Raw genomic sequence first — 19,257 nt, forward strand, 5'->3', positions numbered from 1 at the left:
ATGGAGAACTAACAGAGGAAGTATACATGGATCTTCCGCTTGGATATGTGGCCGCTTCCCCAAGTAACTCTGTATGCAGATTGAGAAAGTCTTTGTATGGTCTTAAACATTCACCTCGTGCTTGGTTTGGAAGATTCTCACAATTCATGAGGAAACTTGGCTACATACAAAGTAATTCAGACCACATGTTATTTCTCAAACATCAACAAAGGTAACATCCCTAATTATATATGTTGATGATATGGTAGTTACTGGGAATGATACTGTTGAGGTGGATAGATTACAGAAACAGTTTGCCACAGAGTTTGAGATGAAGGACCTAGGTACGCTCAAGTACTTCTTAGGCATTGAAGTAGCCCGGGGAAGCAATGGTATCTATCTGTGTCAAAAGAAGTACATCCTTGATCTACTAACAGAGACAGGTATGTTAGACTGCACTCCCATTGATACTCCTATTGAGCAGAACCATCGGTTAGCAGAGTATCCAGATCAAGTCCCTACTGACAAACCTCGTTATCAGAGGCTAGTCGGGCGCCTGATTTATCTATCACATACCAGACCAGATGTTGCGTATGCAGTAAGTGTAGTAAGTCAGTTCATGCATAACCCCAGTGATGACCACATGGATGTTGTTGTAAGGATCTTGAGGTACTTGAAGTCAGCTCCGGGGAGAGGAGTAATGTTTTCTAATCACAACAATATCTTTGATGTTTGTGGCTTCACAGATGCAGACTGGGCTGGAAATATTACAGATCGGAGGTCTACATCAGGGTATTTTACCTTTGTTGGAGGTAACCTTGTTACGTGGAGGAGTAAGAAACAAAATGTGGTAGCTCGATCTAGTGCTGAAGCAGAATACAGAGATATGGCTCAGGGAGTGTGCGAGTTGTTGTGGATTAGGAATTTGCTACAAGATTTGGGTGTTAAACCTAAGTGTGCTATACAACTGTACTGTGATAACAAGGTGGCTATTAATATTTCACAGAATCATGTGCAGCATGATCGTACAAAACATGTAGAGGTTGATCGTCACTTTATAAAAGAGAAGTTAGACGCTAAGATCATTTGTTTTCTGTTTGTTCCTACAGAAGAGCAACTTGCATATATACTCACCAAAGAAGTGTCCAAGAATGTTTTTTATGACTCACTTTGCAAGTTGGGCATGGTTGATGTGTATGCGCCAACTTGAGGGGGAGTGTTAGCATAAGTGAGCTGTGTGTGAGTTGTGTAAAGCAACAAACATGTTACTCATGGTGCTAGAACAGCTAGGATTCATCATTAGTGATAGTGCTAATGTTCAAATCAATTCCTATAAATAGCTAGACTTGTATCAGATCAAATATATCAATATCAAGCAGTATAATTACCTCATTCAAGTTTAACAAGATTTTCAATTCCAATCCTTGTAAAAAAAACCAAGATTGTTCAATATCAAGATTGTAAAATCTTTATCCTTTCCTATGAAGAAAAAGGATATATAAAGAAACAAATTCTTATCATGGTCATCTTGTAGAAAATCAAAGCTTATTCTGTGTACTTTTTGGATTTTGCCATCAGGAATCACATCTAACTTCTCCAATGCACTTCGCCATACATCTACACTTTTTCCAAATAAAGAAGATCCTAGAACTTGAAGAGCTAAAGGAAGCCCCCCTCAGTGATGTACCGCAAGTGTTGAAACCTCCATGTAGCTTGGGATAGGATGAGCTTGTCTGAAGGCATGCCGAGTAAAAAGCTCAAGTGATTCTTGCTCATCTAGTTCTTGAACCACAAACATCTTAGAAACCCCATTAGCCTTCGGCATTTGTTCATCTCTAGTTGTTATGATAATTTTACTTCCCGGATGAAACCATTCTCGCATTCCCATAATTGCATTGAATTCGTCCGAGTCAGTTAAATCATCGAGAACAATAAGAACCCTTTTTTACCTTACAACATACTTGATCTGGCTTATCCCTTCATCAACAGAATATATCTTCTTTGGCTTCTGCTTCTGGATATCGCATATAAGTTTACTTAGCAAGTGAATAAAACCATTAGGTTGCTCTGAAGTTGCTCTAATAGCTGCAAGAAAGCTACTTCCTTGAAAGCTTTCAGGGTTCATGTTATAAGCAGCTTTTGCAATGGTGGTCTTGCCAATTCTACCCATTCCATAGATCCCAGCAACACCAACATCATCTGATTTATCTCTTAACCATAGGTTTAGGCTTTCCACACGATCCTCTATTCCAACAGCATAAGGAGCAACCTTCAATGTTTTCGGGTTCAGCTTTTTCCCAATCTCCTCCACAATATTTTGGATATGCTGTGACTCAAACCTAATAAAATTTGTTTAAAAAAAAAGAAAAAGAAAAAGAAAGGCACATTAACACAAACCAACAAACTCGTTTATTTCTCTCAAATATAAATTCATGAGTTACTGATATATAATCCAAGTGAAATATCTACTCATCCTTATGCAAAGTGGTAGAACCAAACTGGTGAGGGCGGGATTTGCAGAAGAAAAGAGAATAAGCTGAAAAGAGTTTAATGCATAATTATTGATTCCTTTCATGTCCCCCAAATGGCTCCGGGTTACAAGTTTTAAAGGAAGAGCCATAGAGATTCTCTTCCAGATAAAAGGGAAAATGTGCCACGTCTTGCAAGACCCCATTAGAGCTTGTAACTATTACTACTGCATGTAATACACAGAACTGAGAATTAAGAGGGAGTTAAGAAAGTGATCCTAACATGTAGCTTGATTAGGATGGGGATTAGGGATGGTCCTAACAAGTCCCACCCCCTTGAGTGGGTGCTTGTCCACGAGCACCGAATTGGGGATGCATAGCCATGATTGAAGCGGCTGGTTCCCAAGTAGCATCATCAACAGGGAGACCCAACCATTTGACCAGCCACATTGTGACTGATTTCTTCTTCCGGTGGTGAATAGCAATATCAAGAACTTCCTCGGGTGTCCAGAGTAATTCCCCTTGATCATCAAATGGAGGCAATGTGGTAGAGGTAGGTGTGTCTGAGCCGACTCTGCGTTTGAGGAGAGAAACATGGAAGGTAGGGTAGATTTTGGAGTAAGAGGGCAGCTCCAAATGATAGGCCACACTGCCAATGCGTGCTAAGACCTTGAACGGACCATAAAAGCGAGGAGCAAGCTTGTGGGATGGTCGTTTCACCAAGGATTGCTGCCGGTATGGGTGCAATTTGAGAAACACCCAATCACCTTCCTTGAATTCTCTATCGGTGCGGTTCTTGTCGGCTTGTTGCTTCATCCTGTTGCGGACATTCTCTAGATGCTGCCTAAGTTGAGCCAACAATTGATCACGGCTGCGGAGGGTAGTGTCAATTGCTGCAACTGAAGTAGACCCCGGTAGATAGCGAGCTACTGATGGAGGAGGTTTTCCATACAAGGCCTCAAAGGGTGTCATACGGATAGAGGAGTGGAAAATGGTATTGTACCACCATTCCGCCCAATGGAGCAGCTCCGACCAAGATGAGGGTTTGTCTGCGACATAACATCTCAAGTAATGTTCCAAACAACGATTAACCACCTCAGTTTGCCCGTCCGATTGAGGATGATATGCCGAGCTATGACACAGCTGAGTACCCTGCAATTGATGAAAAGCCTTCCAAAAACGACTAATAAAGATTGGATCCCGATCACTCACATTTTCTTAGGCATTCCGTGTAAGCGGAAAACCTCCTTGGTGAATACAACAGCGATACCGGCAGCAGTGTAAGGATGAGACACTGGAATGAAATGGCCATATTTGGACAAGCGATCAACTACCACCATTATAGCATTGTGGCCTTGAGAGAGCGGAAGACCGTCAACAAAATCCATTGATATGTCTGAGAACACTTCTTCCGGAACCGGAAGAGGCTGAAGAAGACCTGGAGGTCTAATGGTCTCATAAGCTTGGCGTTGGCACTGGTCACATGCTGCAATGTACTCCTTGATGGTTCGTCGCATTCCTGGCCAAGCGAAACTACGACGAATACGAGCATAAGTCCTCAAATAGCCTGAATGGCCTGCTTGCAAGGAAGAGTGGTACTCAAATAGTAACTTGGGTCGCCAATCTGAGGAGGCAGGAACAAAGAAACGATCTTTATAGAGCAAATGATTGTTGGAGATGGTAAATCCTGCCTTTGTAGGTTGGCTAGCTCGGAAGGCAGCCATAATTGACTGACCCTCAGTGTCTCGGTTACAAGCCTGTGCAATTTGATCCATAAAATTCAAAACTGGGGCAGAAATTGAATGAATGGCGCAAACCTCGAATTGCCGAGATAAAGCATCAGGAACTGTATTTTGGGCACCGGCGCGGTACTAAATCTCATAATCATACCCCAATAGTTTGGATAACCACTTGTGTTGTGACGGCATCGTGATGCGTTGATCAAGCAGGTGGCGAAGGGTTTGGTGGTCTGTAAGGATGAGAAACCGATTACCCAATAAGTAGTGGCGCCATTTATTGACCGCAAAGAGGATCGCCATCATTTCTTTGTCATAAGTGGAGAGCTGCTGATGTACAGGAGAGAGAGATTTGCTAAGATAAGCAATTGGATGTTTCTCCTGCGTCAATACTGCACCCAACCCTGTGCCCGACGCATCAGTCTCGACAACAAATTGCTTGGAAAAATCCGGCAATTGGAGGACCGGCGCAGAGGTGACTGCGGCCTTGAGAGCATCAAAAGCGGCGGTGGCTGCAGGTGTCCACACAAAATTATCTTTTCTCAGCAACTCAGTGAGGGGTTTTGCTATTATCCCAATGTTTTTCACCAAACGGCAATAATAGCCTGCTAATCCGAGAAAGCCACGTAAGGCTTTGACTGAAGTGGGCAAGGGCCAAGCAAGTAGACTGCTGACTTTATCTGGATCGGCTGCCACACCTTCTTTGGAGATGACATGGCCCAAATATTTGATGGTGGGTTGAGCAAAGTCGCATTTAGATTCCTTGAGCTTCAAATCATTTTCCCTAAGAATGGAAAAAACTTCGGCAAGCAAGGTTACATGAGAATCTGAATCTTTGCTATACACCAAAATGTCATCAAAAAATACTAACACACCCTTGCGTAATAAAGGCTTAAGCAATGAATTCATAAGTGCTTGAAATGTAGATGGAGCATTAGAAAGACCAAAAGGCATTACTACAAATTCATAGTGACCTTCATGTGTGCGAAATGCGGTTTTGTGGATGTCCACTTCTTTCATGCGAATTTGGTGGTAGCCAGAGCGGAGGTCAAGCTTGGTGAAAAGGGTGGCTCCATATAATTCGTCAAGTAACTCATCAACTATCGAAATAGGAAACCGATCTTTAATGGTCACGGCATTAAGGGCTCTATAATCAACACAAAAACGCCATGTGCCTTTTTTCTTGCGGACAAGGAGGACTGGAGAAGAAAAAGGGCTCTGACTAGGTCGTATGAGACCTTGGGCGAGCATCTCACGGACTTGGGCCTCCAATTCGGACTTTTGAGAATGAGCATATCTATACGGTCGAACATTGACCGGTTTGGTATTGGGCTGCAACGAGATGCAGTGATCAATGGGCCGTGGGGGAGGTAAGCCCGTTGGTGCAGCGAACAAATCACTGAAAGAATGTAGCAACTCCCGGATACTCTGAGCATGGGTTTGTTGATGCTCCCATTTGGGTTCGGGTGGATAGGGATAAGTATCCAACTGTTCTGAAGATAATAAAGCACATAAGTCCAATGGAGCCGCAGAGGATGGTTTGTTGGTTATACCTTGCAGAACGTGGAATTGGCCTTGAGCTGTGAAAGCCATAACTTTATCGGGGAAATGCCACCCCATAAAACCCAAAGTATCCAGCCATTGGACCCCGAGAAGGAGATCACATTCATCAACCGGAAGGAGAAGAAATGAGCTGGTAAAGTGATAGCTTTGGATGGTAACTGTTACATTCTCTGCCATCCCGGACGGTTTGACCGGTTCACCAGTCACCGACTTGAAGCGGAGGTTTGATGGGGGAACAATGGTACAACCCAGCTTGGTCGCAACTTCCGGATTGAGGAAGTTCATAGCAGAGCCACAATCGACAAATACTCTGATTGGGTGGTTGTTGATGGATCCTTCGAATCTCATCATTTCACTGATTCAGTTCGTGGTTATAGCATGGATGGGTAAGGCTGTATTTTGATCTGGTGGTGGGTTACATTCTTCCTCTTCTTCTGCATACCTCTCTGTCTCAGTGGGTTCACAAATGGTAGGGGCTTCTAGAATTGCCATAATTGGCTGCTTGCAAACATGGTTCCAAGACCATTTGTCGTCACAGTGAAGGCATAGACCTTTGGCTATGCGCTCTCTTTGGGAATTGGCTGGCCAGTGACGGAACTGAGTATCAGAATTTGTTCTTGGTTGATAGTGGGTTGGACCATTAGAGGCAGATGGGGATTGGGCACGGTTCTGTGATAGAGGAATGGTGGTGGAATTGGGGATTGGGTTTGAAAGTGATGTGGCAGGGGAAGGTGGTGGCCTGTTTAAGCTTTGCCAAGGAAAAGGACGAGGGAAACGGCTCACATTCTTGTCTTGTAGTTTGGCTTCATACCTTCGAGCAAGGCGTTGGGCAGTGGCCAGGGAAGGAGGATCCAAGAGTCTGACGTTGTGTTGTATCTCCGGTTTCAAACCACCCAAGAATATGGATTTGAAATCGTCGTCGGTCCATTCCGGAATCCGGCAAGCCAAAATGGTGAATTCCGAAATGAAGACATCGATCGACGAACGTTGTTGTAGGTGAGTGATACTCGTCTTGTAGTCAGTGATGGTACCTCCTCCAAAGTGCTCCAAGAAGGAACCCACAAATTGTTCCCAAGTGCAATTGGGGTTTCTCTGCTCAAAGAAATTCATCCAATGTGAGAGGTTGGGACCGAAGTGAGCTGCAACAATGGGGATACGCACCTCTGGCGGTATTTGTTATGAACTGAGGTACCTCTCCGACATGGCGAACCAGCCGGTAACATCCTCTCCCATGAAACGGGGAAGTTCAATCTTAGGAGGGCGGTAGTATGGTTGTTGGTGGTGATGGTTGTGGTTGTGAGGTTGTGGTTGTACATTTGGGATGTGGTGAAGGTTGTTCTGTAACTGAGGTCGTGGTGTATGCGAAGTGAGAGGGTTGATGGGGTGGTTGTACTGTAGAGGGGTCGGATAGGGGGTTGTATATGTGGGCTGAGCAGTGGTGTAAGATGGTGTTTGTGGGGAATTGTGTAGGTGGATAGATGGGCGTGGTGGGGCTGGGGTTTGTGGCAGAGGCAAGGCTGATGGAGTAAAGCTGCCAAATTGGAGATTTGAGCTGGTGTGAGGCAGAGTTGTGGATGCCACGACGCTCGGATGTAGAGTGTCGTTGGGCATGGCACTGTGGCGGAGCAGGAGTTGCTCAAACAAATCCAGCTTAGCTGCTACATGATCTTCGTGTTCCTGCCTACGCTCGGTGGCTCGGTCCAATGCCATGTGCAATTCATCTCGGACTATCTCGATGGCCTGACGGACCTCTCTAAGGTGGGTTTGGGTTACTTCCTCGGGTTGGAAGGAAGAAGATGGAATGTCGGTAGGGGTTGCAGAGTTGATAGGGAGGTCAGCGGAAGATATGTGTATGTTGGGTGGTGGAGGTGTCTGTGAATGGTAATTGGAAGACACTTGGAGCCCCCTCATGATGGGAGTCTCTGATACCAGATGGTAGAACCAAACTGGTGAGGGCGGGATTTGCAGAAGAAAAGAGAATAAGCTGAAAAGAGTTTAATGCATAATTGTTGATTCCTTTCATGTCCCCCAAAGGGCTCCGGGTTACAAGTTTTAAAGGAAGAGTCATAGAGATTTTCTTCCAGATAAAAGGGAAAATGTGACACGTCTTGCAGGACCCCATTAGAGCTTGTAACTATTACTATTGCATGTAATACACAGAACTGAGGATTAAGAGGGAGTTAAGAAAGTGATCCTAACATGTAGCTTGATTAGGATGGGGATTAGGGATGGTCCTAACACAAAGTTAGTGTAGGATATTGGAAAAATAAACCTTCTATATATAACCAAGCAGCTAGTCCTTCACTACCTTCTCAAATTGCATTTGCTTGTGAAGAAACAACTACTAACCGAAAAAGTCCATGTTAGAGTCCTAGAAGGGAATGAATTAACTTACTGATCTCCTAAAACCATTCCACCCAGTCCCGCAACATCTCTAAGAGCTCTTCGCCATTTTGTCACGATTGCCTCCTCAAAAATCTCCTCATGCTTGGCAAATGCTTGTGCAAAACTGCCGCTCTGCTTCCTAACATCGGACGGATCCACCTTATAGAAAACTGGCAAAACCATGTGTCCATCAGCTTTATGACGGCAGAAAAACTATTAATCAGAGGCAGATAAAGATAAGTATTGCAATGACCTTTAGTTGGCTCTGCTCCTAGTTTGGAAAACCCTACCGCCATGCCATGGGCTTCAACAAGGCCATTCTTTTTTTCTCCAGTAAAGAATTTTGCTTTTGTTGTTTGTTTGGAGAAGGGGTATAACAGGAAGTTTAAATATATTTTGTGACGCTAACTGTGATTCGCGGTCACATACTGTCCACTCAGCAGAGTCCACTCGAAAAGACAAAACCTTTTCCAAGTTTGCCGCCTCATCGCTCACTTTTCATGTCTCCAGTTTATTGTTAGAGTCTTCATCTACCTCAGTTCTTATCTTCAGACAGAACCCAGAACATGTAAGTCACAATCTCTCTGTGTTTGTTTTGTTGTATGTTTGATCATATAAAAAAACTGATGAGACTTTAATCTTTTATGCACTTTTGGGTTGTATGGAAATAGGGAGGGTGGATTGAAGCCAATGGATACTGAGCAGCTCAGAGAGAATGCTCACAAGATGGTGGATTTCATTGCTGATTACTACAAAACCATTGAGGATTTCCCTGTTCTCAGCCAAGTTCAGGTTTACCATAACCTCCATCATTTCTCATTTTATAGCAAGGCAATCACACAAAAGTTGATTTTTTTTTTGGCAATTTGTCTAGTGATCCTAATATTCTTAACCCACATCATTATTGATGGCTCTTTCAATAAGAATTTGAACTATTATAACTTAGTTCAGCCACGTTTTGCAGCCCGGATATCTCCGAGAACTTCTACCTGATTCTGCGCCTACTCAACCAGAATCTTTGCAACATATATTTGATGGTGAGATTTCATTATTGGGTTCTCATGTAATAGATTTTTACTGCATGTTGCATTGAAATGTAGCTACTTTTAGTGCTCTTAATTGTGCTGTCACTTATTAGTCTTCATATGCTTGATCATTGCATTTCCCAAAAATTTGTATATGTAAAGAACAAAGTGCTGCGTGGTTGCAGATATCCAGGCCAAGATACTACCAGGGGTGACCCATTGGCAGAGTCCAAACTTCTTTGCTTATTATCCTTCTAATAGCAGCATTGCTGGATTTTTGGGGGAGATGCTCAGTGCTGGTCTTAACATTGTGGGTTTTAGTTGGGTGACTTCTCCTGCAGCAACAGAACTGGAGATGATCGTTCTTGATTGGCTTGCTAAATTGATTAAACTTCCAGACGAGTTTCTTTCAGCAGGTGTGGCTCTTGTGACTATGTTGTGGTTAATGAACTATGTTTTCTGCACATTCGACTTCTTAACCAGTTAACCCTCTATCATATTGTGGAAACAAAACAAAAACAAAAAATCATAACATTACGTTTATATTTTTGCCAAAATATAAATGCATGTAAAGCTATGATTAGATGATTATAAATTTTTCTTCTCTCGTGTACTAGTGGGGTATGAGAATTACATTTAAAATTGACCGTAATTGCATGGTGTATGGACTTATTGTTGGAGCTGTTGTTGCAGGACAAGGTGGTGGTGTGATACAAGGCACTGCAAGTGAGGCTGTTCTAGTTGTAATGCTGGCTGCTCGTGATAAGATTTTGAGAAGGGTAGGGAAAAATGCCCTTGAGAAGCTTGTTGTTTATGCATCTGATCAAACACATTCAGCCTTGCAGAAAGCCTGTCAGGTATCTTCCTAGTGTACTCTATCTCTCTTTTTTCTGTACATATTTTTACACTTGAAATTTTCAGGTAGGCATTTAGAACCCACTTGAGAAGCTTGTTGTTTAATATATTTCTAGTGAGAATAACTATAAGCATGTTATATATGTACAGTCATGATGCCGTAAAGTGTGCAGGCATCCTCAGTTCTTTTGTTCCCTGTAATTTTTCATCTCTACTACATGGTGTTTGCGTGATTTAATCAACATACTTTACTTGTAGATATTGTTCAAGTTAACGTCATATTGATTATGTATGTCAATTCTCATGATGATTTTTGTTTAATGGCAGATAGCAGGAATCCATCCTGAGAATTGCAGGATGCTGAGTACCAGCTCAACTACTAATTATGCTCTTTCCCCCAGTGTACTTAATGAAGCAATTTCAAATGACATCACCTGTGGTTTAATTCCTTTTTTCTTATGTGGAACAGTAAGAAATAAATGCTTTTTATACTAGTTTGTTTCACTGTTTGTGCGTTATCATACCTTTCTACTCAGAACCTGCAATTGGTTCTGCCTAGTTATTTCAACTACTGGAACTTTGCATTTGTATATGCAGGTTGGTACTACTTCTTCAACAGCAGTTGATCCATTGGTAGTACTGGGAGAGATTGCAAAGGTAACTTAGTTAAAGATCACTACAATTTTTTTAATCTTGGTTTTGCTTTGCCAATCAACTTTTGAACAACCTATTGGATATTAAGATCTTGCATGCAGAATAGTTTTAAGCTCTTGTTTCAAACTTCCTGCTTGTAGTGGTGTGGAGTTAAAAGTCACTTCTCTTAAATCAGAACACATATGATCAACACACATTAAAGGCTTATCTATTATTAGCATGATTGTAATGCTTTGCAATTTTGCAGGACAACGAAATGTGGTTCCATGTCGATGCTGCATATGCTGGCAGTGCCTGTATTTGTCCTGAATACCGCCACTACATTGATGGTGTTGAGAAAGCAGACTCATTTAACATGAATGCTCATAAATGGTTTCTCACGAACTTTGATTGTTCAGTGCTCTGGATCAAGGTATGCCATTTTTTTAGTTGTGAATTTTTTGTTTGCTTATAACTTTGACCATTCTGCACTTCTTTTCCACTTCTTGACTCTTCTATGAACCATACTAACCATTTTAAGAAACATTCAGCATGATATGAAAGTTAAGAACTAACACAAACAATTTTACATAAATCGTTCCTCTCAATCTCTAAGTTAAATTGATCAGAAGCATTTTAATTTGTTTTACATCACCCCTTTTGCTCTCATATGCTAGTTCATGTTCCCTGTTAACTCAGTACAGTATATACTTATTTTTTGATAACAGGATAGAAATGCTTTGGTCCAATCCTTGTCTACGAATCCTGAGTTCCTGAAAAACAAGGTAGATATGTTTTTCCCATCATTATCTTTTGGACATTCAAAATGAAAACAGACCACATTGTGAATTTAATAATGTTGTTGATGCTACAGGCATCTCAAGCAAACATGGTTGTGGATTACAAAGATTGGCAAATTCCACTTGGACGACGGTTTAGGTATGCCTTTGTACACGCTTCTGCTCTAAAATAGTGAGTACAGTCGCTCTTGAGATAGTATTCATCCGTAAGCTGCTTTTTGAGCTTGGTTTCTTTAAGGATAAAGAAGTTCATGTCACATTTGAGTGGGTTTATGTGATTTGTTGTATGCTTAAGAATTAAGTGTCATTATCTAAAAGAACTGACTGATTCCTCCAGATCATTGAAGCTATGGATGGTGTTGCGACTTTATGGTTTGGAGAACCTACAGTCCTACATAAGAAATCATATCAATTTGGCCAAAAAATTTGAAGAGCTTGTTGCTCAAGACCCCCGGTTTGAGGTAACCATATACTCCATGAACTCTTTTGTTGACTGCTATATTCTTAACCCATGTGACTTCTTCAACTACCTTGCGTCTTGCTGATACTTCACCATAAATTGCAGATTGTTACTCCACGACTCTATTCGTTAGTTTGTTTTCGCCTTCTGCCTCCTCATGGTGATGAGGCCTGCGCCAGAAAATTGAACCATGACCTATTAGATGCTGTAAATTCAACAGGGAAGATTTACATTTCTCACACAGTAAGCTCACAATCAAATACATCCAGACGCTGTGTGTCTTGTTTTTGGTTCTAATAGGCATTATGGTAACATTTACCTGATAAGAAACTATTATACAGGTCCTCTCTGGTACATACATATTACGTTTTGCAGTAGGAGCTCCATTGACTGAGGAGAAGCATGTTAATGCAGCATGGAAGGTTTTGCAAGATGAGGCATCTGCACTGCTAGCAACCTCTTTAGGTTGACCTTTCTTCCCACAAATTTAGAAGCATGGAAGCCTTTTATTTTCTATTGCATTACAATGCCAATTCAAATCCTCAAGACATTTTTTTAAAAGGCCTTAATCTTTATTATCCTACCGAAAGACTCAGCTACCTAATTATATCTGCTCAACCAAATGGCCTCAAAGACTTTTGTTTGTTTCATCAAACTCTTGGTTGGCCAAAATGGCAAAATGTACTCTGAAAGCTAGGGTCTCTCAACCAACACAGTACAAAATGACAACTCGAATTGTGAACTTGTGAAGCTTGATGGATCTTGAGTGAATGGACATTTGAACTTAAGATCAACAAATATCAGAAGACTAATAACTAACTAGCAATGTAAATCATGAATAAATTTGACGTTTTCCCTTACCATTTTAAAGCATAATTTTATTTATTAATCCATTGGGCGCATTGAGATCGAGTGTTTAACTATGCATTGCAACCATCTATCATCCTCTTTTTTTGGAGAAAACTTGAAACCCAAGCCCATGGTTTAAGTTGGAGCCACTCACCAATCCAGCATTTGAAGTTTTGTGAAATATGAAGCCAGCACAAGACAATTGCCATGTATGCTTGTGCAAGCTAATACATACTTTGGTAGTTTGGTACTCCATTTCTGTCTGATATTGCCGACACAACATTTCTTGCTGAATATGGTTTTGATAAGAGCGTACACCACAACCAATCTAGCTTTGAAGTTGAACCTGTTTATGTTGTTAAAAACTATGTTTTCGTCCTTTTATTTGGCTATAGGTGTTTTCAGTCCGGGATCCCCTCACGCATGCAGATCATTTAAAGGGATTCCGAACATCATCGACTCTGCATTTTGAGTCCGGTCGGTAAATAATCAGATCCAGTTAACTGAGGAATGAGTCGATCGACATTGTAAATCGAAAATTGTGACTCTTTGAACATTATTATGTCACATGATAGCGATTGAGTATCCCATTACCGAGACATATGTTACATAGATGAACATCTATCAACATCTTGTAACTTAGTGTATGATATGGTTAGCAAGGTCCATCACCATTCAACATCAGTCTTTGCCATTTCCTGCTACCATACAAAATCTCTTGCAAGCTGTAGCATTGCCAGCCGTGGACCACAGATGTACCAATTTTGAAATGAGCTCTTTTCCTGGCCATCACAGTCACATTGTAGCAGAGACATGATCAACGTTGAGGAGATTTTTGAAAGGCATTTAAGTTAGAGGCTACTAGGGTGGGGGTGAGTGCTAGCTTGACCGTTCCTTTCTGGCTGCACATCATAATAGCAGAGAAAAGCAAGATGGCTTAGTTCTAGCAGGATCAGTATAACCAGAAGGGGACAATGGTTATGAGTCATTTCTCATAATCTGTGACATTGTTGAAGACCATACTGATGTGATGATGCAACTAACTAAATTTAGGGTAAATTCATTCTATGATACCTGAGGTATGGGTAGTTGGACACTTTGGTGCTTAATATTTCAAACATGACAGTATGGTACCTGAAATTAGATTTTATATGACATTTTAGAACTTATGTTGACTAATGGAATGGTAAAATAAACATTAAAGTATATATTTATAAAAATACAATAAAACATGAGTTACGTGTTCATTATCCTCAAATCTTAATCATTTTATGCGTTTAACTTAATATTTTTGGATCATGTTGATACAGTTTTATGTTTATGAAATTCAATCATCTCACAAAACTACTCAGTGAGGCTATATTTAATTAACAAAAAACATTCTATTAACATCACTAATTTTAGATTTCCTAAACAAAAATCTAATTTTTTACCTTCAATTAAAGCTTAAAATTAATTCATGTTTATTTTCTTACAAATGATACAAAAATGATGAATATCACCTTGATAGAAATTAGCCTTAAACCCATATAAAATTCTACTAGTATTTTTATTTTGATAAATAAATGTATATGTCAATTTTACCCTCTATAATTAATAAAAAATTCAATATAAGTATCTAAAAATCACATAAAATATAATTTCAGGTATTAGTGTGTCCTCTTTTGAAACATTAGGTACTAAATATCTAACTGACTATACCTCAAGTACTATAGAAGGAATTTATCCTTAATTTTATTATGAGTTGCACTACATCATCTTACATGACCCTTAAAGAAACAGGAGAAAATGAAATGAAATTTAGTTACAAGCATTGCACGGTGAAAGAGAAAACCATCCGATTGTGCTTTTGAAAATTCTAGTGTTTAAATGTCTCTATGGCACAAACTCTGAATCGATCGAAGATATATAGTTTTTAGTAACCAGCCTATTGCATGTTTAAGTTGCCATTGATACATTCAAATTCGGCTACCGGCTGGAAATGATATCGATCACACTCGCGTTCGGAGTTCTTGGATCAAAATATGACGCTAACACAATTAATTAAGCTCGGTGCGCGTTATGCATATCAGCATATGGCTCGTGCAGGCTAATTCTTACTCTACCTAATTAAGTACTCATCAATTTATATCACTTATACGCAAGCCTGCATGGAGATTTCAACAAGTTTTTGCCATTGTTTTTGTTCATCTCATAACTGATCGGCGGACTATACGAAGGGAGAAAGAAATTAAGAAAAACATGAAATGTCTAACAAAATGCTTTTTTATATAAAGATCACGATGCGTGAGCAATTACATTATTTGGAGTGAGTAAGGTTTACCTCATTCGCTAGTCGCTACTATCTTAATCTTTTATAAACAAAACTAATTACACAATTCATTCTCAACGAAAAACAAATGCTGAAATGTTAACGGTGTCAGGTCTGTAAACAATCTTATTTAAAATGACGTACTGTGAAGGGCTCTGAAACAGGTGATGGAAGTATCGTACGTCTCAGGAGGTGTCATTTTAGGACTCATCTGCCATGGGAACTCGAAATTCGTTTTATGTGCAACATAGGCTCCGATGAATAGGAGAAATGCTGCAGGCAGAGACTTGGGGATCGGATTATTAATATATTTCATGGGTTAAAATTAATGAAACTTGCCCTTGATGCTTTCATGGTCACTCATCTTGAAGTGGAATCTGACTGTTCTGTGCTTTTCCAACTCGTGAAATATGATGACATTGCCCTTGGCGTGCGAACCTTGCTGAAAAAATTTCAGCAATAATTGCCGCTGCTCTAAATCTTATATGTGTCGAGTTAGCTAGCTAGGTCAATCAAGCATGGCTCCATGTATGGCAGCTGTCAGCTGATGCTCTGGCCAAGGCTGGTGTGTGTCAAATTCTCCTGGGATTTGCATCCTTCTAGGTTGCCCAGCTTTTATAATTTATTAGTATTCTTCTTGATGAGTGATGAGTGATGAGTGATGAGTGATGAGTGATGACATCTTTCTAGCTGATAAGGTGTTGCTCGTTCTGGAGTGATCACCGGTGCTTTGAGATAGCTCTTCTTCGATCTCCTGTTCTTTTGCCTGGGCCTCTGTCACCGTTGTCTCAAACATTTATAAACAAAAACTAGTCGATGATTGTTACTGTACGACTAGGTTAATATAAATATATATATATATATATGATTGATTTTCACACCATTACAAGCTGAATTTAGATAGTATTCACCATGCATGTTACGTAAATATGGATTACTGATTACTCTGTAATAATTAGGGTGATGAAATGCACAACTAGATCAGAATGGTTCAATGGTCCAAACGTACCCAAAACGAAAGAAGATAGATATGCTTTGATTTTGTTTAGCAATTTGTTGTCGATCCTAGTATTCACCAGGGTATACAGACTATTTGAACTGATCGATTGAAGCCCATGGTTTATTTAATTTGCATTAATTAACTTTCAAATTGATATATACTAACATGTCTTATTACCATTTGCTATTCATATGGCTTAATGAATACATAAGATCTGCTGTTGTTTTGCTAGAGCTAGTAGGAGAGGACAAAAAGAAGGAAGAAGATTACGATGAAACTGTGTAGCAAAAATTGTCCTCATCCGTATAAAGTGGGCTGGTACATGGATCTATGACTTTGATGATGTTGAAGAGATGTGATGGGATTATCCATTTGCACTTTAAAATATTGGATTGTATTTCCTCTCTAACGCACCTAATCGGAAAAACAATTTAATGATTTCGGAGAACCACGTGTCAATGTCTAGTGGTCTTCTTATTTGTTATATTTTGACACATAAATTTATTATATTAAAATTATAATTTTATATTTTTTTATTATTTATGAAATTACATTCATGGATATTAATAATTTTGAATTAAAATTTCGTGTTTAGAGCTTAAAGTTTAAGGTATAAGATTTTAGAGTATATGGTTTAAGGTTTAGGGTTTAGGGTTTAGAGTTTTAGATTTTAGGGTATTAGAGTGTATGGTGTAGAGTTTTAGAAATAAACCCAAAATAGTCTTTGATAAAATAGGTTAAATATGATTTTTTAAAATTAAATCTTAAGTGTCAAATGATGATTGGAAAATAGTACCACTAAATTTTACCACGTGGTTCTCCGGAAGGACTAAAAAATTCCTCCCTAATCGGGCACATCTAATTCCACAATAAGAACTTTTCTTAAAGGATTAGGGCTGGTCCTGAGCATAGAAGGGCCTAGTACGAAACTTCAAATGGGTCTTATATAGAAATAACTATTAAAAAGTGGTATGTAATCGTCATCGAATCAACTCAGATAGTGTCAATTAACAACTCAAACATCACATATAAGGTGGATAATTCTTGGCATTCAATCATTTATCATCAAATTCACAATGAAAACAAAAACAAAAACCTACATGTACTTATCATCAATTCACCTATGAATTTCTTGAGAATTTCGGTCAAATTTCAAGAATTTAACTATTACTCAACCTTAACAAGAGATAACATAATAGCCATTGTAATATTATTTTGTAAAGATGGATCTTCTTGTATTTTTTTTGGAAGCAAAATCATCTATCAACCTTTCATTTGAAAGCTACTTTTAATTGAAATTAAAGTTAATTCAATCTTTCTTGTGTCATGGTTGATCTCAATAAGTTTTCAACAATTTAAAGTTTTAAACTTTGAAAAACTCCTCTTATATTTGTGTTGGTTAAAGGTAGAGGTTATGGCTTAGGGATCACAAATAACAATTTTAAATGTTGGTTAAAGAAAAAGGAAGGTTGGGTTTTGAATCCAAGACGTGTGTTCCACTAAGAAAATAAACACGGTACTAATTGAACTGAAGTACATTATATGTATAATTGGTTTGATAATTTAATTAATAATTTTTTTTAATATAAGAATAATCTAGCTTCTGGAGCCTTGCCGGAACGCGGGGCCTTGTGCGATCGCACCACCGGTACTCCCCCATGGCAGGCCTTGTAAAGGATATTCCTAGGGTCCAAGACTCTAAGGAACTATCTAGTTGAATAACGAATTTTTTTAAATTTGCCCAAAGTTAGAAAAATTTTCCAACTTCTTTAAATTGACCTAACTTTTATAATATGTAATCGACGGTCGATGCACTTTAATTACTTGAAATAAGCCAAAAAAAAAAAAACAAAAAAAAACTATGCGTAAAACTACTATGAAACAATATATACTCATCGCATTTTCATACAAACTGTAAATCAACATGAGGATCGATCCCAACGCAAACATACGAATGATGCAATCGGCGAATTAAAATTATCACCTTAGAACCGCCCAATCTCGATCACTAAATAGCTAGTGTTCTAAAACAAGGGTGCTCATCCTACCTAAAAGCCAACACTTCGTCCTAGTAGTGTCAAACGAGTTTGAGTCCTGTACGTATCTTAGTGAAATCTCCATCTCAAACATGATCGATCAAACAATACAACCTGAATTCAAATGAAAAATGTGGAAACAATGACACATCACATTGTGTTAGACCATAATGAGAACGTTGAAAATCACATATAGTAGCCAGGCGAATGAGGAGCCGTCTAAATTGATTAATTAAAACGGTCCAACTCAGGCGGGGTTAATGTGAACCAGGATTAGCTCAAGTCGTGCTTTCATCTGCCCAGAATTGAATTCCAATTCTGCACAAACAGTTCATGATATGTACCCAGAAGCTAACTTGTAGAGACTTTAGGTTTGATACCAAATTATTTGAACGTTTGGTGGTTTACAAGCTTAGCTTTCCTCCAACCCCCTAAAATCAACCCAAGTAAAGCTTTTATTATCACTATGTATTGTAGGTGTTGCTAAAACGAATTTGACAATCAATATTGTTCATATTGAAGAAATTAGGACATTGTTGCATCAAAGTGTATCAATTCCATATTCTTAAGCGCAAATCAAAAGGTGGAGTAGAAATGAGTTCTAACTCCAAAAGGAATAATTCTTGCAAAAAATAAGTCTTGATGATCTCCTCTTGAGAGTGCATTGCATTGTTTGTTTTACACTCAATCGCCATCTTTTCAACCTTTTACCTACATTTCCTTCTGAACTTTTGATTTCATGACACAGAAAGAACCTCCTTTTTCTTTGAGGCTACTTTCCTCAACGTACTGTGCCCTTTTGAATCAAATGAAAATGTTGGGATTTGCCTTTTGAAGCTGCACACTTTACTAGTTTACTTCCCTAGCTAGCTCCCTATCTGAAATTGAGTGCATCACAGAGTACAGGCCCCCATGAACAAGTAGTCTGAGTTGCCAAAAGTATCCATGGTGCTCCCACAGCCACATGAGCTTGTCAGCTTAGATCGAAATAGATTTCTGGTTCATCCTCTCTGTTAGAGATGGACCATGTTACCAATGTTTCACCAGAAAAGGCGTTTGGTGATTTTGTCATCATCTTTATGTCTAGGTAGAAGCAGCCAAAGTTGGTGATAAGTAAGGTACCTGATATGTTCAACACAAAAAACAGGTAGAATTGT

General features: G+C 39.4%; 1 protein-coding gene across 1 annotated transcript; it reads left to right on the plus strand.

Moving 5' to 3' along the window:
• Positions 1-8,570: 8,570 nt before the first annotated feature.
• Positions 8,571-12,624, plus strand: LOC126782778 (tyrosine decarboxylase 2). The gene is made up of 13 exons (XM_050508087.1): positions 8,571-8,699; positions 8,803-8,923; positions 9,096-9,168; positions 9,342-9,572; positions 9,850-10,013; positions 10,339-10,479; positions 10,609-10,668; positions 10,913-11,077; positions 11,373-11,429; positions 11,519-11,583; positions 11,782-11,905; positions 12,010-12,147; positions 12,246-12,624. Coding segments are annotated over exons 1-13 (1,470 nt in total). The 5' UTR covers positions 8,571-8,697; the 3' UTR covers positions 12,375-12,624.
• The last annotated feature ends 6,633 nt before the right edge of the window (positions 12,625-19,257 follow it).

Source organism: Argentina anserina, chromosome 2 (genome assembly GCF_933775445.1).
Source record: "Argentina anserina chromosome 2, drPotAnse1.1, whole genome shotgun sequence".
Lineage (NCBI taxonomy): Eukaryota > Viridiplantae > Streptophyta > Magnoliopsida > Rosales > Rosaceae > Argentina > Argentina anserina.